The 23,566-nt window shown below is 38.1% G+C and overlaps 1 protein-coding gene across 3 annotated transcripts in view; it reads right to left on the reverse strand.

The window, feature by feature from the left end:
* LOC110163663 (neprilysin) overlaps positions 1-16,047 on the reverse strand; it is a 31,063-nt gene extending 15,016 nt beyond the window's left edge. Inside the window, exons 1-5 of one of the 3 annotated variants that reach the window (XM_055148076.1) lie at positions 15,453-16,047; positions 14,855-15,384; positions 11,649-11,825; positions 10,043-10,078; positions 8,341-8,502 (exon numbers count right to left, since the gene is read on the reverse strand). In XM_055148076.1, coding sequence (XP_055004051.1) covers positions 8,341-8,502; positions 10,043-10,078; positions 11,649-11,825; positions 14,855-14,897 — 418 coding nt within the window. In that variant the 5' untranslated portion in view covers positions 14,898-15,384; positions 15,453-16,047. Of the gene's footprint in view, positions 1-8,340; positions 8,503-10,042; positions 10,079-11,648; positions 11,826-12,715; positions 12,776-14,854 lie in introns of those variants that run through there. The other 2 variants (XM_020928668.2, XM_055148077.1) reach the window with 2 other exon arrangements.
* Positions 16,048-23,566: the final 7,519 nt, after the last annotated feature.

A 23,566-nucleotide genomic window follows, 5' to 3' on the forward strand; every position in this document is an offset into this window, starting at 1 on the left:
CAGCTTTAGGCTGATAATCACTCTACATTTCTCACTAGGGAACCTTGACCTGGCTGCTTCAAATGTGTTCAGACATTTTCCCATCAATGTATTGAACTTTTACTATTGATGAAAAATGTCACAGAAAATGAACAAGAACGTAAAGTTCTTAGACAAACTTCAACTCTGCTGTGCTGAAAGGTGATTTGACGTGATCTATCTGCTTATGATATAGCTTGTGCATCACCATCTACAAGTGCACAGAAGCAGCTTAATCCTATTAGAGCTGTACATTGAGTACCAACAGAAGAATTACAGTTCAACACTTGGTTCCAACTACAACAGTAAAAAGCAGGTTAAGGAGGGCTTTAATGTTATCCCTTTGTAATCTGGCCTGTTTATGGTCTAGTGGCACAGCAATAATTCATTAGGCTGAAGTCAAACGTGATGAATAAACTACTCAATAAAAGTGCTCTAAAAAACAAATTAGATTGGACATTTCCTTCACGCTTGGCAGTTCAGAGTCTATATACCATCTCATTATACCTTGCAGCACGCAGACAGTATAAAGGTTTCGTCATGTATCAAGTTTAAAGACAGCCTAGTTAATAATCTATGGCATAAATCAGTTTAATGTTAAGTGCTGGCTATGGACTTCCTGTACATGCAAAGTGTACATATGTAAATGCATGGCCTGAGTTAACTGCAATGGCTGCGCTTTGTGAACATAAAGAAGAGACAGACAGCTGAGCCAGTGCATTTTCAATAGATGGTGCATTAAAATCAATCTCATAAAGTAATCTGCATTTCGATGACAAATTTGGACTATTGTGTTTATGAGAAGGTGAAGTGGGTTATCAGTATCCAGAACATGTGTGCTCACACTTAAAAAAAGGAATCATGCAGCCTGCAGCATTTTATTATTTTCTTACAAATCATAAACACCCTGGTTAGGCAACGTCAGCCCAGGGGTCCTCATCTGCCCCCTCCAGCCAATATCCTCTGGCCCCCTGGAAGATATGAAGAAATGTGATTGCACACAACAGAGCTCCAAACAACAAGTGGTGCTTGTGTTTGGGCCACCGTTGGGGAATCTTTCGAGACTAGAATAAAATCAACAAGCAAACTTGACTTGCTGACACTTGAATTATGCTCAGAATAAACTTAAAATAAACAAAAGCAACATAGAAGGGTAATCCACACAAGACCAAAGTGCTCACATGAGCAAATGGTTTTGATTTGAGAAACATTTGGATTTACTTAAAGGGGAACTGTTACGCAAAATCAACTTTTTAACCATGTTAAAATTCCTTCACCATTAGTTTATTTAGTTTAGTGATTCATACATATTTGAATAATCCTGTATTGTTCGATATTTGAGGCTTGAGTGCTCGGAAAATCTAAGTTTTCACCTACCCCCTATCTCCATCCACAGGTCCGTGCTTGCAATTATTCTTAGTATTAATCACGACCCTGGGTCATACATGTCAGGGTAAAAAATGTCCCATTTTTCAACAATAAAAAATCTGCTAATAGGCTATAATCTGCCTTCTCCAAGCAAAACTGCACAGTGGTCTTTTTCTGTTTTGCAAACTAGCTTTGCACTAAGTATTCTCTACAGGGCATTTGACTTTTGCAGTAATAGTTGTAAATTCTATAGCCTAGTGGAGTAGTGTGGTTTCTTATGAAGAAAAGGAAAAGAGATTTAAGCTGTAATTGAAATAAATCCATGAAACGGAGAAGCAGAAATATTCTCCTCGATAAAACTAAACACCCCCTTTGACAAGCCATTATTCAATTGGACATATAGTGCTAGTGGACTGTTGCACCTGCTCCTCTATAAAGTTGTAATAAAGTCATCTGTTGAAGGTACACTGGGAGATATATGCTACAGTCTGGCACATCTAGCTTCAGGATCAATGCGAGGACCAGGCTAAGATTAAATTACATAGGCTGTTGACTGAAAACTCTCCCCTGAGTGTGCACAGGTATAACTCACTTCACACACACTTGGCATCAAACCAGAGTAAACATACTCATGGTAGGAAGGCAGGATTCACATTGGAGTATCTTTTACTTACATCATCATAAGTTATAGCGCCGTTAGAGTTGTCAAAAAAAACCAACCCAAATTCTAATTGATACTTACTTTTTGTTTTGTTTTTCCCTGAATAGTTAAGTCATGATCTGTATCAAAAGACAACATAGAATAGAAACAAGTTATATTTTGAGTTGAAAAAACACATTATACAGGATTGAAAAAAGTGCTGTTGAAATCAGTATTCGAGTCTTTTCTATAGTATCAAAATCAAGTTTTAAATTTAGTTTGACTTGACAAAACTATAACCTATGTGTTATTGTTTAATTATATTGTGATTCATAACAAGAATAACAAGAGAGAAATGAGTGAAACAAGGGTGACAATTAAGGGATTTATGGAAAAAATGTGCTGCAATACATTTGGGCTTATAAATTACTGTAATATTCTTATTATACAACTGATTTATTAGTTGAATTGTTGTCATTTCAACATTGTATTCTCTAGTCATTTCCAAAACAATTACACATTTAAACATTATCTCAGAGTATTTTTTTTATAAAGGTGGAGCATCAGTTTTGTGTTTGTTCTTGTTGTCATGTTCTTTCTTCAAACTGGATGTGTGCCATATATGGACAACACCCAATCTCCATCTGACCATTATAAAAACTACTTTGTTAAACCCTCACTGGTATACTAGCACTTAAATCACATAATTTTACTAATCCTCTTACAGCTTTCAGCATTTCTGTTCCTTTTCTTATTATAATGCATGTTTGATTTTTTTGAACCTCATTTTCTCATTTTCAGCGAGCTCACTTAATCTTGATGAGGGCCTCAAAAAGAATCCTTGCCGAGGTACTTCCTGCCAAAGGGCACTGATGGCGTGTGTGATTGGATTAGCGACAGCCTGCTGAGAATGTTTAACCACAGCTAAGGCCTACCTCTCCCCCTCTACACACACATCTTGTATTTGAGAGTGGATTTTGTACCACCTGACGCTTGCTTGAGACATCACGTCAATTGGAGGCAAAGCACTCAGCATGATACAAAATCAAAATTCTAGTTCCTCTTTTTGGTTTTGCCAATTTTATCCTTCACTGCCTGTCCAGACATTTTGGGCACAGTGGGTTGTAATGTGCTGCTTACTTCTATTATTGTTAAAGGCTTTCAGAGTACATTGGATTGAAAAAAAAGAATGTGGTGTTGAAACTGTTGTGCACTGTTTGTAGTTATTGCTATTTTCTCACTTTAAAACATATTTATCATGCTCACAGCAAGCAATGAGCATCCACTGTGATTCATTTGCTGTATTTGCAGCAGTTTACAACTATGTTTCTTTATCCTTCCTGATTTGGGACGGAAAAGGTTTATATTGCTAGAGACAGGGTAATATCTTCTAGTTTAGCTGCTGTAATTTAAGTTTCCACACAGATATATCTTACTCTTATTACCTTTACACCGATTAGTTTATGTAAAAAAAGACTTTCATAACTTGTGCTCTAAATACACAATATGAGCAGCCATTTTTCCACCATCTACAAAACCTACAGTGTTCATTGTAAACCTATATACACACTGCTATAAAATGAAAGAATGTATTGAAAGTAACTGATTCTTTATAGCGTTAGTATCAAAATGAATGAGGACAGACAGTTATGACCGGAGGTCCCAGGGAAGTCCAAAACACATTAAATTCAGGAGTTTTATTCATGATATTTATATTGGCCCAGACAGTCTCACTTAATATTAATACTGTTATACTTGGCCATGGGTATCTGCTTTGATATCTGTAAATCTCTTGAAATATGATATTCAAAGTGTTGTGCAATGGAAAAATCTTTATGTGAAAAGCAAAGTAAACAACCTGTTTGTGTAATATTGGTGTTAGTCTTTTGATGTATCAAGGCAATAATTATCTGCATTGTGCCTTTATTATAGTACTACACAGGAAAACAGAGATGTCGAGTTGTTCAAAAATGTATAGCTTGTGTACTTCGCCGAGGCTACCGCATACTGTTTCACATTTCCTGACCCATCCTCAAAGCATCTCTCAATTTCACATTGTTCTTTGTCTTCAGATGTTTCCCCGTCTCACCTCAAAGACCCTTTTTACAGACTGTACTCGCATTTTGAACACTGCGGCTTTGTTTTTGAATTTTTCTGCACTTTGGGCTCTGTTCATTCTTCTCTCTGTGGTCGCCTCTGTTAATTAAAAAACTCACAGTCAATTGGGCACAGTATGGTACACCTGAGGAGAGAGGGTCACTCCTCAGTCCTCACTGGTTCATTGTGAGACTTACTCCCTTTAAGCTACAAAAACAACTCTACACTTGGCTGCATTCTATCAGGGGTTATGACTTTTCAGATCAGCCTCATTTATTTGGTAAAACTGAAGTGGCACTGTTTACAGAACTTGCAATATGCTTTTGACTTAAAGGTGCACAATGCTTCTCTGGTGGGGGATTCACCAACCGCTTGTCTCCTAAGAGATGTTACTGATACATGCCATCACCATTCTCTGGGGGTGTGATGCTAACTGGAGGCACTGCTCTGTCTGAAGCTCTGTTACTCAAGTTACGACTTTAATCTGAGCTTTGTTTTAACATGATCTGAACAAAAATGAACTGACTGCTAAAACCACAACAGGTGAGCTGATTTTGTACTTTAAAACAAGTCCCTTTGAAATCACACTACAGTCACAAGCTTATATTTCAGGTAATTACGCTCACCTTTTTTGTTAGAAATCAACCACTTAAATGGGACTATGAATACTTATGTTCATCAAAGGCTCCTGGATAATTGTTTGAATCCATTCTGTATTTATTCTTGAGTTTTCAGACTTGGATCTTAACACTTTTTTTGGCAGTGATAACAGGTGTGTGCATTTTGTCACTATGGTAACTGCTGAGCATTCTGCCATAGACATAAATACAAGTTGAATACCCCCGGCCTGAAGTCATAGCAAACTATGAACTGATTTGCTTGAAATATTACATACAATTTCATTAAACAGATCTATCGTCATGGAGAGAAGCAGGGGGCGGAGCTTTAGTCCAGTTGTTGTATACTTTACCCTATCTATCCTAGACACTAGGGGTGGGCGATATCTCGATTTTTTAAATATATCGAGATTTTTTAAAAACTCGATATGAATTCTGACATATCGTATATATCGATATAATGCTTATATTCAATTTTGATTTCGCCGCTTGTTTATCTTCTCTGTCGTCGCCCGTGCGCCTCCGCCTCCCTGATTTTGTTCGCTCGTGTCTCATTCACTCCTCACTATCGCCGTGAACGCCGAAAGTTGGTGCCAGTGAAAAGCTTCTAGCGCCACGAAACTTTTCCACCATTTACAGACAAGGCCACCAGCAGCACATCCTCATATTCCACCGAGTCATGTCCTTTAGTCCAAAAGAAGTTGAACCGCAAGAGCGGCACGTGGAGTGCGCTGTTTATGCAAATGAGCCATGCGCTTTTTAAGTTTCGTTTCTGTAAAACGTAAACAAGTCTGCGCAAAGCTGCAAAAAAAAATAAATAAAATAAAATAATTAACACTATTTTCTCAAATGGGCTAATGTGGCTCTTGAGTCGTTATGCTATATATCTTGTAAATTTTAGTAATGTAAATTCTATTTATGCAGAAGATTTTAATTAATAATCTGTTGCAGTGTCACTTGTACAAAAGTGTTTGGAAACGTTGGGTTTGATCTGCAGTGGATTGTGGGAAACCTTACTGCGGGACAGGAACATGGATCTATTAAAATAAGGAACATCCTGAGCTTCTTCTGTTAAAAGAGCTTCATGGTTATGATTATGGTTTGGATAACAGAGTTAATGCAAAGATGAGCTTGAGTTGAGTTGTTTTATTTATGAATGAAAAGAAGGAAATATGTTTTATTTCTTTTATTTGACAGTTAAATTATTATTTATGTAATTAGGGTTTTTTGTAATCTTAAATGTTCCTATATGAACTGCCGACCTCTTACACTTTAATTTTTTTAAAAAGGACCTTGTGGAATTTGGCATATTTGTTTTTGCAGTTTTTTAGGGGGTTATTTTTTCTTGAACATATATCAAGATATATATCATATATCGAGATATAGCAAAATATATCGAGATACATTGTTTGATCCATATCGCCCAGCTCTACTAGACACTGCTCTTGATAATCTCCTGATCTTAACCCCTCTCTCCTCATTATTATTCATTTACAGCTCTTTTACAGGAGTGGCAAGGAAACTATCTGAAGCATTTACAAGGCCCTGAAAAGGTACAGTACGTGCCAGTCGCCTTTACAGCTCGCCCTGTAGTGCTCAGGCATCCAGGTGTTTGGGCCCTCCAGCTGTCAACATGAAGAGGATCTGTCCATCAGAGCCAAGATGTATCCCAGCCAGGCAGAGGCAGCCAGCTCACAGGTCAAAGGTCACATGTTAGCAAAGCAAGTGGAGGCCTCGCTCACATCTAGACACATGACAGCTGAAAAATGAAACTCGCAATATGAGCTAAAGTCAAAGTTTACACATACTTTGCTTTCTGGTACAACTGTAAGTGCTTTGCTTCTGTCTTTTTACATAAGAGATGTGTTCACAGGTTGAGATATTACTGCTGATTCAGAGCAAATGAGAGGAACTACAGGATTAAAAACCAAAATACAGGTTTTTGGAGAGCTTTTATACTATAATACTAATATAATCAAATTTCATTGGGGCATTAATTATATATAATATAGTAGTAATCACGGGAACAAACAATTGTAGTAATTGTCGATTACTAGTATTTGCACTGTTAGTGTGGCAGTAAATAGTAGTAGTTTGTAGTTTAACAAAAAATGTTTTTTTACTTGTGGCTATGTTGAAACCTTTTTCTTCCATTTGTAGTATTACTGACAATGTTACTTGAGTCCTGAAGTACAAATACATCTCTGCTTAAGCCATAAACAAATTGACTGAACCAAAAGTCTAACAAAAGCAATATGTCTCAAAATGCCAAGTTGCCAACACAAGCCTGAATTCTTCGACAGGTAGCAAATATCAGTGAGGGGCAAAGCAGGACAAAACCAACCGTGGCTAACGATACCACACACTTGCACACAGACGTGCTATGTACGTAAAAGCAGTAGCCGTAACAGAATACCTAAAATGATCCTGGGTTGAGCAATGTTGACTTTACTTTTTCCTCCTGTGTGTGAGTTTTATGGCTGCCACAGTCAAAACCACGGTCACAGAACAGGAAAAGAGTGGAGCTGAAAAATCTATACCTTCTGGAGTGAAAAATCAAATTACAATCTCACCAGCAGAGGGTGAAAATTTCAATAAACTCTAATATAATTACCATGACCAAAACGGCGCAATCTGCTGGGGAATATTGTCGGAAATATGTATCAAAATCTGTCCACATTTTGATAAAGATAAATTATGCATGTCATCAGTATTCTGAACAAGGAGGAGAGGAGAACATGTGCCAGTCTTTTTTTTTAGATAAAGTTCTCCAGACTGGTACGAGTTATCGGAGTATACAGGAGCAGACAGGCTGCACTTTCAACTTGCAGTTCCTTCACTCACTTTGAGGATCTATGTCCTGAATAATACGCTCTGTCCCTAAGCCTATCTGTGCTGACTTTGTGATAGTGGATCCAAGTCTATAGATAAGCAAAAGCGGGAGAACAGAATTACCTAAAAACTAAAAGTAACTGTACTAAAAATGTAAATACAGCTTTAAGTGAATTTGTACATATGACAATTTGCAATCGTTGCCATAGGAAATAACAATTCATAGCAAAATATTTAAGAATGGTGCCTATAAACAGGAAACTGAAACCCATGAATAATGTGCTTCTGTAAATGCTCAACAAAATAAAATATGCAACATAAGATGCACTATGTAACTTTCCTGGTGGAGGTGCCACATTCTTGTCTCCATGAAGGTGTTATTGCTTTGTTAGGGATGTTCCAGTAATTGTATCTATCTTCTGTTTATCTGGATTTCTAGTACCCCATGGGGTAAAGGTTTGCCACAAATAGATCAGGATCATGTACTTCTTTAAATATATTTCAGTTCATATTCTCCACTTGCCACTCTCCATGTTCCAACAGCATTAATGCCTGCTATGGTGACAAACTTGGCTCATATGGCAGAGCTGCAGCCAAACTCAAGTGGCATCTGGAATATCCATAGACCCCAGTCTCTGAAGGACCATCCTCTTAAACTCTAATTTAAGAGTCAAGCTGTCTTCATAGGTTATACTTAATTGTAAAACTCTCCCACCTCTGGACAGCAATAACAAAGACCTTCATTTATCATGTTGTGTCATGTCTGACCTTTCAGGATGACCTCCAGCTCGTCCCGTAAGATATCAAAGGTGCTGTATCTCGATGTGCTTTCTGGGATGATATTCTTCTTTAACCAGCCACCACAAGCATACTGGTAGAAGTTGTCACAAGGGTTCACTGTAGCATCCATGTTTTCGAGCAACCGTGAAGCTATATGGACAGAACAAATCCAGAATGTTACTATGCACTGCCATAGTTTTGAGTACTGCAGTAGACTATTGTTTTTTTACCATTTGGCTTCCCAGTTGCAAATTAGCTACCCTCCCACCATTGTTTTTCCTTGTATCCAACTGCATTAAAATAATATTGGTATTGGCATAGTGCAGCTGTCAGGTGTACTGGCCAACCATGGTGCAGAGGACCCTTCTCTGGATCTGAGCCAAGATCTGAGCCAATAGTAATATCCTATTGTGCATGATTAAGTTCAATTTGAACCTATATTACTCTAAAATGAGTGTTAACTACCTGAAGAACACATTTGTAAATGACATTTTGAACACTAATGAGAATCCATTCAGTGAGAGCTGTACTGTAAGACATAGCACATATTTCCAGTTGTGATACACATCTCTGACCAAATTCAAATTGCATGAAATGTTAGCTCATTTGCACTTGCACCTCAGGAAAAGACAAAGGCCAGAGGGGAAGAACTAGTAACATCACATTTGCACAGCCTGCACAGTTGTCAATGTACCGTATAATAAAGAACCTCTACTGTAAAAGTACATTGGTCATACAAACATACATGGTCTTGCCAGGTATTTCATGAAAAGGTCTGCCCTGATCTGAATACTCAGTCATTTACAGTGAGTGAAAGAGTAAAATAGATGTAATTTGTCTTTGCCAGAAATCGCTGCTGGAAGTATGTTAACTTTTCAAGGGGGCAATTAAATAACATGAGGCAGCCCAGAGATCTCCTGTGACAAGGCTGTCTGTCAAATCTGACTGAACTAGGACAGCGCTCCATCTAAACACTGGGGAAATTAATTGGCATATGTTGTTGTAGAGTCGACTCTAATTGCCTATAGTACTAATGAACTAGTCTTCTATGAAAGACTTAAGAGTAGGTGTAATTTAAATATTCCGGGGAAATATTCAGCCATTTGGGAGTTCGACTGACATCAATATGTTGAGGGGTCATCTGAAGAGAACAGCAGAATTGTAGGTCCAATTAGAGGAACATTTGTTTTTTTTTTGTATTATGCTCTAGACTAGACTGTAGGACCCCAGACAAGTCTATAGAGTTATTCCAGTTGTCCACAGAAAGTCATAAGTTATAGTGGAAAAATAATTAAAAAATACTTTACTGAATTGTATAACAACTGGCATGCTAAGAAGGCCATCATATTGATTACAGTTAAAACAAATAAGACAGGGACAGTAACTCAGAGCATAACCAGCCACACCCATTCAAAGACATGCTGTTTCTTTACTGAATGGCCCACATGAGGGATTCATTTGGGACAAACCTGAACACTACCCCACAATGCAGCAGTGGTGACTATTTTTATACAACTTTTGGCATATTTACAAATGAAGAGACTATCTTTCCCTCCCTTCACACATCTTAAGTCCCAGGGCATTGGCAGCATTCAAAGCCTGCCATCCCAACATCCCACCCCTCTCTGGAAACACCAAAGCCTTTCATAGTGAGACAATAAAAGCACTCAAATACAAACGCCAGGCTTACCTGATTGTGTGCAGTCTGCAGTGGTGCATATCTCATCTGGAGGAGAACACAAAAGAAGCCATTACTGTCACAGTTTTAGACACACTGCCACTACTATTCTGTCCTTCTTGTGGCTTTCTTTGTTTCAGCTCACACTCTGTTAACAAGACTGCCTCCAATCTCCAAGAATAATTAAGGTGTTAAAGAGTATATTAAACACAAGCTGGGATAGGCACATACCCTAGAGTAAACTGTGAGAAACACCTCTGATAGCGTGTGGCAGCGCATGACATCCATATTACTGTGCCCACTCAGGTAAAATCACAAGCTCATTAAAGGCTGTTAATATCCCTGACAGACACTGCAAACATTAGCAGAGTGCCAGAATGGAGTCATTTTCCCACGTGTAATCACTGTTAATTACCATGACCTTTGTATGTTCTCCGGGTGCTCCACCTTTTAATGTTTGTATATAAATAACAACAGTCTGTTAATTGCATGCTACTTTAGCACTGCTGCCTGTGCTAATTGGTGTTTGGTTTGGGTATGTCTGCTTTGTACTGATACTACTCTACGTGCAACCAGGAGCCTAGCTATTGCAAATCATTCACATTCAGAGAAAAAGTTTGGTCATCACACATGTACAAGTAAAATTATTTTTTACAGTTTAACTAGTGCAGTGAACCGTGTGTAAAATAAATAATTTACATTATAATAACAGAAAAACTGAGTCTATGTTGGTTATGCCAAACCAAAACTTCTACTAAACTAACTTCAGCTAAATTAGTTACAATTTACATTATTTGGGCTGATAACAAAACATATTATCAGATTGCCCTTACAAGAAACTCAAGGCCAACCTATAGCAATTAAAATACAATAAAACAATAAGAAAAATTCCAGGAAAAGACAACCTATCGGTGTAATGTAAAATATAAATCAATATTGTTCACATTGTCTTCATGTATAAACACAGGTTTTAGCACCAGTCAGTCTATACTGTACTATGTAGGTGTAGATAATTTATGCATCATATGATGTGAGTGAACAGTGTTTCCCGTGGTGAGTGGCAGGAGGAGTCCTGATCAACTTTATGGCTTGCATTTTCAAACATCCATTTGTCATAATAAGCACTGACATTTAGAGCAGCCATACACATTCTTTCATATATTAAGCCTAAGTCAAAGAGGTGTGAAGACAGCACTTTGAGGGACGTGCCGTCATAAAAAGTGAAAAACACAAAAGGACCTTTGCACTTTGCATTTTTCTTGTCTGCTTCAGTGGCTGCACGTTTGCACTGCTTTGAAAGTGAGCTCAAGTCAGTCTTGGATTTACAATAGTATCTCGTACTCAGACAGAGCCTCAGCTGGAGGAGATCATGGGAATAAATTAAAGACTTTAATGTATTTTCAGATTGTTATGCTGGTGTTATCAGTTTACTTCTGGATACTCAGTTGTAGGAAGTAACAAGATAGTAACTGAATATGTTTTTGAAGTAAAAATCTGTTTTAAAAACATAATTCAGGTTAAGTTTTCCTTTTTTTTTTTTTTCGTGTTGTATGTTACTGAAAAATATTGCTACTTTCATCTCAGCTTGAATTCTGTACTACTTGAGAGAATCACTCACCATTCTTGTGCGTTGCAAAGAGTATGATGAGGGACACAATGACAATGAACAGCAGTGATACAATAGTAGTGAGTCCAATCTCCAGAGAGGTCCAGCGTGGCTTCTTGGCCAGTTTGGGAGGGTTGTTCTCCGTCATCTTTAGCTCTCCTCGGTCTGTAGCCAGCTGTGTGAACTCACCTGGGCCAGAACACAAGACTTTTATTCAGTTTGTTTAGAGTGGAATCATCAATGATTGAAACCCAGATGATGTGAAGGTTAGAGGAATGCAGCTCTGTAAAAAGAGTGGAATGAATGCAGGGGTTGTGTGTAATGAGGTATTGACAGTTAGTTTTACATCTGGAGCTGCAGCTTAAGCCAGAAACAATCTATCTTTGCGAGTATATATCTATGGCTCGTATGAAAAGCCATCTGCTGTGTATAGTCAAGATGTTATCACCAAATACATCTGTCTTTCCAAGAATCATCTACATCTTTATCTAATTAAAAAGCACTAAATCAGGAACAACCGACGTAAGAAAGATTTAAGTGTAATTTCCTACCAAACTGGACCTTATCACTATTAGCATTGGTAACAAGCGAAAACAAAAACGTACATGACTGAAAGCTAATTATGATAAATTAGATAGTTAATCCCAACAGAAATCAGTTATCTGAGACAAAACTCGGAAGTGTCTAAAAGCAGGATTTATTTTGGACTAATTCAGCTAAATTCTAGTATATTTTACAAATTAAGTTATTAAGTTGTGTGGTCTCATGTATTAGCATTTCAATAAATCAAACTGTTTCATCTTGAGTATGACTTTGCTATGTCCACAAAGCAAAAACTGGAGGAGAAATTATATACAACTTTCAAAAGCTAGAACTGAATATGCCTTTACCTTTGCAAGTAGATGTTACCATCACATATTAAACTTAAGTTGCTTAAATTGAAGACCACAATTCAGGAAAAGCCATAGTGAATCATGCACTCGTAAAATCTTTGACAGTTTTGAAAATGTGGAGTAAGTCATAAAGGAGCTGGTGAAAAAAGACAATAGAAAGTTTCAAAGCTGAGACAGACTCCTTACCCTCTAGTGGCACTGCACTTCTGACACTTCTGAGGAACACTAGCAGAATGCCCTCCGCTCTGCTCCTCTCTACACACTACTACTGTTGTTTTCCCCTTCGGAGCCAAGTGGAAACTTTACAAAGTTCATGCAACAAGCAGTTAAGTCTATCTCTAAAGGCAATTAATCCTTAATCCCCTCCGACGGTGCACACTAGCCACACACACTCACACATTTACAAGCTCATGTCATGAGGCGCTGTGCAGATGGGAGGGTCCCTGGGATGGGGGGGGGGGGCATAGACTTTACACCCCCTACACTTTTCCTCTATTCAGGCTGTTTCTACAACAGCATGTCAACACCTTGTTTATCTTTTTTACAACCATTACTTTGCATATATTTACTGGGTTCTATGTGACTTGTACTGTAAGAAATGTAGTGAGGAATAGCCTTGTCTGTTGTGTAGGTCCCCAATTTCAGGCTTCACTACAGTGCAGCCATATTATAATATGTGGTTTTCTAAGATTTTTTAATTGACTGGTATGATAAACCAACTGCTAGATCTAATTATTATGACACACTTGGACTAAAATAGAAGAGAACCTGGACTAATGTGTATGCAAATAATAAAAATCTGAGCAATAAGGTCAATAGTGCGGTCAAACCCCATCCACTATTTGAGAATCACAAACCTTTAATTAAAGTATTGAAGCAGATTGACTCGGAAAGCTGATGTGTTACTTAAGGCACCAACTTTTTATGACAGCGCCATTGCTTCAGTAAAACCATTTGGTGACTGTATATTACATTTATTTATCGTAATTCCAGCCAAAAAAATGCACTGTCAAGAAAGTTTTATGAAAAATGAAAAAAGAGAACATAAAGATGGAGTGTGTAGCTGGAATGTGTAGCAGGAATGAGACCAGAATAGTAAGAAGCTCTAAATCATTTTAAATGACTTGCTCCTCAGTGCGCTGAGACATGTTCCAATCGGAGAGAGCCCCTGACTTGATGTCCTTCTTAATCTCTTATCTCTCGCACAGACTGTTTGCTCTGTACACTGCCCGGATCAGCTCCCCAACAGTTTGTTTACAATCTATTTAAAGGGATTATTTTGTAAGACTGGAAGAATTATCTGTATCACATTATATGAGCACATAAAAGTGCTTTGATTGATACCATTTTATTATTATTTTCTAATACTGAAAGGGCGTTTGACGTCAACCCAAATTCATTAACCAATCATCACACACTAGAAGCCAAATCTTGTGCCATCACCAAGCTCAGCCAACTGGAGAGAAGTGTGACATGGACAGCATCCAATTTAACTTGTATGCCAAATACAAATGACTCTAAACAGCGAAAACTGGTCATTTAAGAGATTTGGGGATGCAAAACTGACTTTTTGGATTAGCCTAGTGAGTTACTTTTTTCAATTAATGTGCTTTTCAGACAAATTTGCTCTCTTGGGTGGCTGATGCTGTTGCTGGGTTCTGACTCATTCTCAAATATATTAACATATTTTCATTCCTCCATCCATTTTAGTGCATTTATACAACAACACATAAGATTTGCTATGTTCAATGCGATTTACATGGGAACACGCTAAGCAACTTTAGTAGCAGAAGGAGAAGTCCTGAAGTCTGGCCTAGTTTAACTTAAAATAACACCTTCTCTAGCAGAGGAGTTGCACAAGCCGGCCTGGCAAAGCTCTCTGTGGGGAACACTTTATATCAAAGCAGCTGTCCAAAACTGAATCCTCTTGCTTAGTCTTCAATATCTCTAAAAATCGCTCTATTTCTAGTTGATATAAGAGCGTCAGCACCGGCACGTCAAAGACTATTACTCAACTGTTTGGGATCTGACATTTTGATAGAAGACAATCTACGACTAAACTGCACCCATAAAGACGCACCTTCACTCATGCCAGGCATCTAATCTCCTGTTGCATGTTGGGAACTCCAAGTGGGTGTCTTGAGCAACTGGTGCACGTTGGCCCATGTGTCGTCGAGCCGGCTTACGCGCACACGCACAAGCAAAAAAAAAAAAAAAAAAGAAAAAAACACTCACGCGCACTCAGGACCAAACAGTGAGAGGCACAGACTCAAGAGCAGACGCACCATAGATCGCAAATGGAAATGTACAGTGCAAACGACTTACCAGATGTGTCGGGGAATTTTCGATCGATGATATATAAGGGCATCACATCCAATGATCAAACATCCATCAAATCCACGGAGGGGAAGGAAGTGCAAAGTGCGGAGTGATTCCAATCCAGATGATATTTGCTCTCCCTTGAATGTGAACAGGACACACTGCGATCTGCCTCTCTCCTCTTCCCTCTTCTTCCCTTTCTATTCTAGGAGTGCAGACCCACACATACGCACACACACCAACTACCTACTGTACCACCTCTACCGGAGACAGCGTGCACCTCGTCCCGTCAGACCGTAGCGTGGTGTTGCGCAGAGTGAACGATCCAGGAGTGAAGAGGAGAGGGTCCATAGAAACAGCCGGCTGACACAGAGCGAAGTGGCCGCGTACTGTATGCTGTCGCTCTTGCGTGCTAGGGCGGTGTTTTGGAGTGACCCTGTCAGCCACTAGCGCTGTCAAACGAGGCTAAGGAGGCACTAGGCGCAGGTGACCAGCCAGAACAGCCACATCATCCAATTGACAGCTCCGTGTAACTTCTGTGGGAGATAAAACGATTGTGAATCGCTCACACAAAACTTCGAGACGTTGACAGCCTGATACGTACCAGATAAAGTGAAGTTGAAGATGAAGTCACCTCTAATGTGCAATTATTATTAAAATCCAAGACAATACACATATCTGTACTTCAGTGTAAACTGTAAGATCAGGAAGGGTATTTAATTCACTTTATTTGTAGGAAAAACAAAACAATAGGAACAAAAATCTATGCTTCTATTCGCCCAAGAAGCCATCAAAGGTCACTTACAGTTCACTAAAGTGGGCAAATACACTTTGGTCATAAACAGCAGCCGAACAACAGCCTAGTGTAAAAACAGTAGTGGTAAAAATAGCTAGGCTTCATCAATTAGGCTACAGCACAATATAATTTGCATTAATTTGAGTTCAAGTGCTTCAAAAGCTTCCTTAACCTCATAGTTAACAAGGAATGCATTAGCTGGTATTAACCTTACTTGCCCTCTGCAGTGACGTATAGAAAAATTAAGGGGGCCAAGATAGACACACCCAAATCATGATGATCATGTTAATAATGTTGCAAGGATAATTATAGTTATAATTATTTACTTACCTTTAGGCAATATAGATACCATTAATGCTATAACAATAATAATTGTTGTCACTTTTTGCTGTCAAATTTGGAAATAAAAAATACACATACCATCTTTATTTTCTTTTTTCCCTTTTTCTTCTTGAAAAACACAAAAAAAAAAAAAAAAAAAGAAAAGAAAATGACGCCACTGATGGTCATTTAAGCAGTGAAATGATCAGATGGAGTTTGATGAGTGGGCTTTAAAAACCTGTCAGAGCACTTTCCCAGAGTCTAACCATCTCCATGTCCCTGTAGATGTTGGTTTTCCTCAGCACCTTGACACCTTTTACTCACAGTGTGAACTAATTAAACCTCCACAGCTGAAACATACCTGGGACTTAAAATGCAGATGCCATCACTACACCCCTCATGACACCACATATGGCACATTGCTTCTGATAGTGAGCAGCTTGATTCCCCTCTGAAACTTTTCCACGGGAGGTCGTTGAATAGACAAGGCCAAGCTGGCAGGGTCTTTGCAGTATTGCGCTGTCACTACAGTTTAATGATGCTGTCGTTGAGTGGTTGTGATCATTTTGATGGCACTATTGTGTCAGTGCAGATTGGGAGAGCTCTCAGCTGTCAGTGAGCACAGCGGGTTATGGCCACCAGGAGAGGATTGGATTTTAATTGTGTTGTGAGTGTCCTGACATTGAGATTAAACTGTTGTGTAAACACATTAGCATACTTAGGGGGATTTCACAGTCATAAAGAAAATAAGGAAGTACGTATTTGAGGAATGAATGTGACAGTGAACAAAAGTCTGTTTGTGCATTTGTGCCTTTAAGTTTCTCTGGTGACAGGTCACTGTGCAGTGGCTTGGACACTCCCATCATCAGTGATCGATTGCTTATGGTACAAATGGTAGTGGTAATGAGAGGTTTTATTTATTCAAACATAACAATCCAACAGTCACACTTCACCTCTGTTTCATTGGGGGCTTTTGCTTAGACTTGATATATGTGGTTTTATAGCTGGTAATGGGCTTTAGATCTTCAAAAGAAACTCATGTGATCCATAATCATGGTGCTGAACAAAATCCATGTTGTTTTGAAACCAATTACAGCAAACAGTTTACTGAAAGATGCCGTCCTGAGGCAAACTCTGTGACTAACGAACAGTATGTGGTGGATGTAGAGAACAATTAACTGGAGCTGCAAAATAGATCACAAAATGATCATTATTTCTATGCTGACATATCAGACACTGATCTTATTGGTGCAAATGTGGTTTGAACTAGGAGATCCACTTTCACTAAGAATAACAGGAGCCTTAAATCAAATAATTTCATTACCAAATTACTTATATTAAATTATTCAAAATCCAATCCTTCATACTATATATTTCCCCAGTGAATCAAATGTTTTTATTGTAATAATGCAATTAGTTTGACCAATATCAATCAACACTCTTATAAAATAATGGCCTAAGTAATTTATTTTCAGGAAACACAAAAAGTGCATCAATTGAAAACTGTGCAACATATGATAATGTTTTTATACAAAGAGATAATAAATGAGAAATGCTATACTAACACTTACCATATGTCAGTTAGTTGTGTAACACAAAATGAAAAAAAGAATGTCTTCGGATTTGAGGTATTTTAAACATGACTTAGGCTATATTGTCTTTGGTACATGTGACATAGGTCAACAGTCTGTTTTCATTTTCTGATTTAGAGACAATGGTTGGTCCTCTTTCACCCCCAGGAAACTTGATTTAGAGCTGCTGCTTATATGCGAGAGAGGCGAGAGATGCCTACCTTTATTGTAGAGGTGCCCTGGGTATGGACCCCAAACAGGTCCAAGACTCATTCTCAAATAAAACCATGTCTAATGATGTCATGTTGGCTTAGTAAAATGGCCTAAATCACACTCTTGTTATCACATAGACCAATAGAATATTTGCTTATATCTCATGATCCGTTTAGAGGAGGAGGTTAACTTTTGTACCAGAGGTGGATGGCTTCACAAATCTCTGAAAAAATAAAAATAATACAAAACAAATGATTTATTTATTTATTTATTTTACATAGGCCATTATTTTAAGATGGCAATATTCAAGCTTTAGCATACAACGTTATTCAAGCTTAAGCATACAACAATAACATAACATGATAACAGTTTTTGTTGTGCACTGCATTAATCACATACGACCATATCCAAAGGTGCTTGATGGTGTTTTGTCTCCAAGAGCATATGGAGGTTTTGGTTGGACAAAACGCATGATGAGTTTCATCAGGAGCTGTCAGCAGAGGAACGCCCCATCAACAACACAGTTAGCACACTTGTAACACACAATAACATACACAGACTGCTGCACACACCTCTGCACTGTCACTCACAGAGGAGCTTTTAGGCCGCAGGGTGCGCTGGCCAAGAGGAGGCACAAAACAACAATGAAGGAGGAGGAGGAGGAGGAAAAGACATGTCAAAGAGAAAAGAGGCTATTTACAACTAACTTTGTGTCCACACCAGCCCATAGCATCCACTGGTCAGATGACTGTGTGGTGGAGACAGGAAATAGATAGAGATTTTATTAATACACAGTACTATACAAGTATGAATACATTATTTTGACACTGATGTATGTTAGTTGAACTACTAGTAGTACAACAATTTATTAATGGGATAGAATAAGATAAATGTGTACACTGAAGGCTGCCACTGGTGATAGTGAAGAGGAGCGTGTGAGGTGGCTGATATTTCTGCTGCATGGGGATAAGGAAAAGGAATACACAACAATACACAACTACAAAACTATACTAGTACTGCAGTTACTATATTTGCTGTTGTTCTGCTACTGAGCATAACAACTCCAAGCATCATTAACAACAGGAAACAGCCCCACTATCACTAAGTTCATTGTACTCCAACAGTATTATGAGGGCATTGCCACACTTTAGTCACCTCAGTGATTGTGCTGACATGGACTGAAATATAACAGTGATAAACATTACTCGAGTGCACTCACGGGACATGCGTTCATATTGAAGCAAAGCCATGCACTGTTTATGCACACGGCACACTTGGAGCATTTCGTGGTACTGACAGTTCTGATATACAGTATACAGGCTACAGAGGCCATAAAAGCTATTCCCATAGTCTTACATGGACTGCTTTATGTTTCCACTGCACCGGGTGTCCAATGGCATTTTGACATTCATTGGCTCAAAAGGGAATTGCTACACAATTTATATACAACACATAGTATTTTAGTTGTTATGTAAGACTTTACTATTTATCCTCCTGCTGCTGGATGAGACACATTAGTCACTGATGTTTATAGCGTTTACACTATAAGTAATAAAAAGGAGGAGAGATTTATTCACTTATTTGGATGATCTTTTAATTAACATTGCATGCTATTTATATTTGAATTTACACATCACTAAATGTAACATAATTGTTGTTAGGTTGCCTATATTGAAACACTGGTAAAGACATTTTTTGAATTTCATCAAAATAAATCCATTAATAGTCTGTGTTGATTAGTATTTGCATGATGAAACAAACCATGGTTAGATTTGACCTCATATTTGACCTAATATCCAATACCAGATTCAAGCACTGATCACGTCAACCAGATGATTGCTTGTTATGTCCCTGTACTCTTTTCCTCCTTATCCTCAGGCCCCAATAACATGCCATTTTATTGCTTGAATCAACCCCTGCAGGTACCTGACTCACACCTTTTCCTCCTTTCACCAATAAACAATGTGTCCCGCATCACAATCCTCCCGTTGTCATCTTCATTGGAGCGTTACATATCAGTTTTGAAATTTCCATGAAAATTGGGCACGGCTTTATTCAGCTTTGTTTCATTATGCTTGCCGCCCGCTGTCATGGACCCTGCTTCAGATTGACTATGTACTTGTCTGCAGGCCCATGGCATCATTTGAAATTTCCTTCTTCTTGGTTCAATGAATATAATGGTTGAAAAAGCTTGATTCCCTGTGGAACCAGTCAGAATGTTAACACAATCTGATTTTAATCTATTGATGTTACAACATTTGATATATCGTGTGAGACTGAGATGAATCTGCTACTTAAAGGCATTGGTATGCCGTTTTTGAGTGGATTCACTATGAATGTTGAGGGAATTACAACAACAGTGGAGATATTTTTCATTATTTTATACATGCGGTGTAGGCCTGCTTTTGAATGTGGCTATTGTCTGGTGTATTCAGCTTCCACCACATCCTGTTCACCTACCTCAGTCCCAGCCCCCTCTACAGGTCTGTGGAACATCATGTGAACATACTTTATAGGCACTTAGTTGCTCCATGTGCCCTGCTCTCCATCTGCAGCCTGGCCTCTCACCTCCTTCTGTGTCCAGGCTGCACTGCACTCTCAATTGACACTTCTCAACTCACTGCTCAATACATTTTTCAATACAGAGGCAGTCTCAAGGTCTCAAAACCCTTATTTTTTAAATAGGAATTACCTTTATCTCATTGAGGTGGGCTCAGTACAATATCATATCTCTAATATCATATTTTTTGCACTCTCTCTGTCGAGTAGACAGAAGTTCATTCTTTATTTACCTTAGCCTCCCTTTCCATTTCTGGTACTCCACTTTTTCCCAATGCATTATCAACTCTCACCATCACATCACCTAATGTCATAAATATTTTAGTGCATAGTTTGAAATAAAGAAGCATTGTAATGTTTATTGGTGGATGAACTGGACCATAATTTAAAACACTGCTCTTCAATTGTCATTTTCCAAGTTGTACCTTTATTTTGTTTTCTTCATGACATCACCTGACCACCAGCAGTTTCATCATTTATTAACCACATTTTCTCCCTGAGACAAGTTTGGAGCCTCAATAGCAGCTTAGGATGACTCGGCTAGGGGCTGGAGGTCAAAGTCAAACATAATGAGCAAGCAGTGGACTTGCTAATGTTTAACGTATTTGATTAAATGTTTTTAACCATTTTGACACAAATCTAAATCCTCTATACAATTAAATCAGATGCCTCAAATACCAATTGTCCAATTTTCTTAAGCATACAGCTCAAGGTGAGGTAGTTCAAGTGATTACTTCCTTTGATCTTGCACCTCCTTTCAGCAGCTTTGGGGGAGGCCATTGTCAGTGCATTTCTATTACTGAGTGGTATCAGAAATTCAGTCTCTCTGTGCATGTGCCATCTCCTCTCATGAAGGCATGCTACATTCACCTCTGTTTTTAAACGGGATTTATCACTTGTCTTATGTTTGATGCCTGTCAGAAGATTTTGGCTAGAATTCCACTACAATTAACTCAATGCATGGGAACCTGCTTATTTAGTAGTTTCTGTCTAATCCTACCCATAAGTCAACAAAAACATAAACTTTCAAGTTTCCCACGAGACACTCCAAACATTGCATTAGACAACTATTAAAGGTCTATAGGTCTAGAAAGTTCTTCTGTGCCTGCACACATAGTCTAAATAAGCTGTGAATTGTGTTGCAAAAATTGCAACTATACTAACAAGTGAAGTTAAACCTTTTTCAGACCCACACTATTATTGCAGTGCAATCTAAAATGTGTTAAATTGCAACATTAAAATCACATTTAGAGGGAATGACATCCATTGTAACACCAAAAGTGGTCACATTTAGAGAAGCAACTCTGCATTATCATTTCAGTTCAATTACAGTTTATGAATGTAAATAATTAAGCGCTTGTGCACTGTCAAACTCAGTCTGACTCATCAGATAGCAGTGACAAAATAATTAAAAATGCATTTCAATGCATTAAAAATAAATTAAAATAAACAAACAAACAAACAAAAAACAAAGCCTATAGTCTGGTATATAAATTACCCTACATTTTCAGCCTACTTTCATGCCTAATTATGAGTCTGAAAACTCCTGTTTCCAATACAAAATGCTTCTGTTACCAAAACATAGTGAATAGAAAACATAGTGCAAACAGAGTACAAGCATCATTGTCTTGCATTATACCCATAACTCTACATCCATAGAGAACAGTGTTGTGTGTTAGTAGCAGTGCAGATGTTGCAGGATAAATTGTAATCCTTAAATCTGCAGACAGATTTAACTGTAAGAAAACACTAATTAAAGGAGGATCCTGAAGGCAGATACAGTAGTCTACAATACCATACTTTTCTTCAACATTTACATTTATGTGAAATCAAATGTATGTAATTAGAACTCAAAATTCTGTAACATAAACCTTTTGTGTTAAGTAGGTGCTAATACAAATGCAATGTTGCCAGTGCATTAAACTAACAACTTGTGGGACATATACAATGAGGGGGATTTACATAGAAATATCTACAGACAAATGTTTGTTTATTATACTATATCCCTACATTGACTAAATATAAAGATTTTTTTTTTTTTTTAATAAACGGCCAATTAGAGCATCAATTGTTTTGTTTTTATGACTGATTTCACAAGTGTAGTCCAATTCAAAACTCATCTGACTTATACTTTCCACATTGCTTAACCTACTATAATTATAATTATAATAATTATTCTGAAGAGCAAGATTGTATTGCCTTTGACAATACAATACAGATAATATAGCTAGATGGAGTGATAATAAACTTTTCTACATTCTGTCATTTTCAAACACTTTGACCACTTTTTTAACTAATGCACACACGGAGTTCAATCATCATTTCAGTTGATGATGTACTATATTCTTCTGAATATATTTTTTTCTAAATTCCCTGGAGAGGTATTAAATACAGTATTGACTTTAACCTGTAACACCTTTGACAGTATTTGCATTCACACACTCACTGGATTTGCCTACACCCACATTCCATCAGCTCTGCGGTGCCCAGATCTGCTCCGATCTGCCACAGGAAGCATCTGCCACGTGCACCAAATATCTATGATGTATGCTTTTTCATTTGAGCAATCTGTGACCAAAAAGCAGCAGCGCCCCACCTACTTTATCAAATGGACTTTACAGCACTCCAGCCAATAAAGGCACTGCCCTCTAATGTTGTGGTAGGAAAACAACACACAGGCCCAAACCCCAAGCACTGAAATACTAGTGTTATTTTTAGTCAAATAAAAGACAGACAGGATTTGAAGACGGTCAACCCAATTCTGACAGATGCAGCTGGACGAACAAGAAGCTCATGGCAGGTGGTGATGTTTTGTGAAGAAATTGATAGTTCTACATTTTCCAAAGTCTGACGTTTGCAGAGCTGCCAGGGAGACAAAGATGAAAAAAAAAACTTTGATGCTTGCAAAAAAACAAAAAAGAAATGAAAAAGAGCATAAAGAATGAAAAAGAGCATAAAAAACATCTTGATCTCTTTGCTAATTGGAATGGTGGTTTTGTAAATATGAATGCACCAAAGCACAATAAAAATCTCCCAAAACCCCATTCTATCAATACATGTCCCTAGTTACCACAGAGTTTTTCCTGTCAGTAAGATAAGAAATATCTAGGGTTTGAGGCTGTCTGCCAAATTCTTTGAGTTTTACATATTGACCACCTCAAGGTAATATGGGGAGAAGTCATTCCACCAGTAAAGCTCTGAGGCTGCTTATAAACATGTTGTACTAATATACTACTCTAACCTGAGCTGCGGGTAATG

This window comes from Boleophthalmus pectinirostris, unplaced genomic scaffold, assembly GCF_026225935.1.
Source record: "Boleophthalmus pectinirostris isolate CB_2022bp ecotype Guang Dong unplaced genomic scaffold, ASM2622593v1 HiC_scaffold_9, whole genome shotgun sequence".
Classification (NCBI taxonomy): domain Eukaryota; kingdom Metazoa; phylum Chordata; class Actinopteri; order Gobiiformes; family Gobiidae; genus Boleophthalmus; species Boleophthalmus pectinirostris.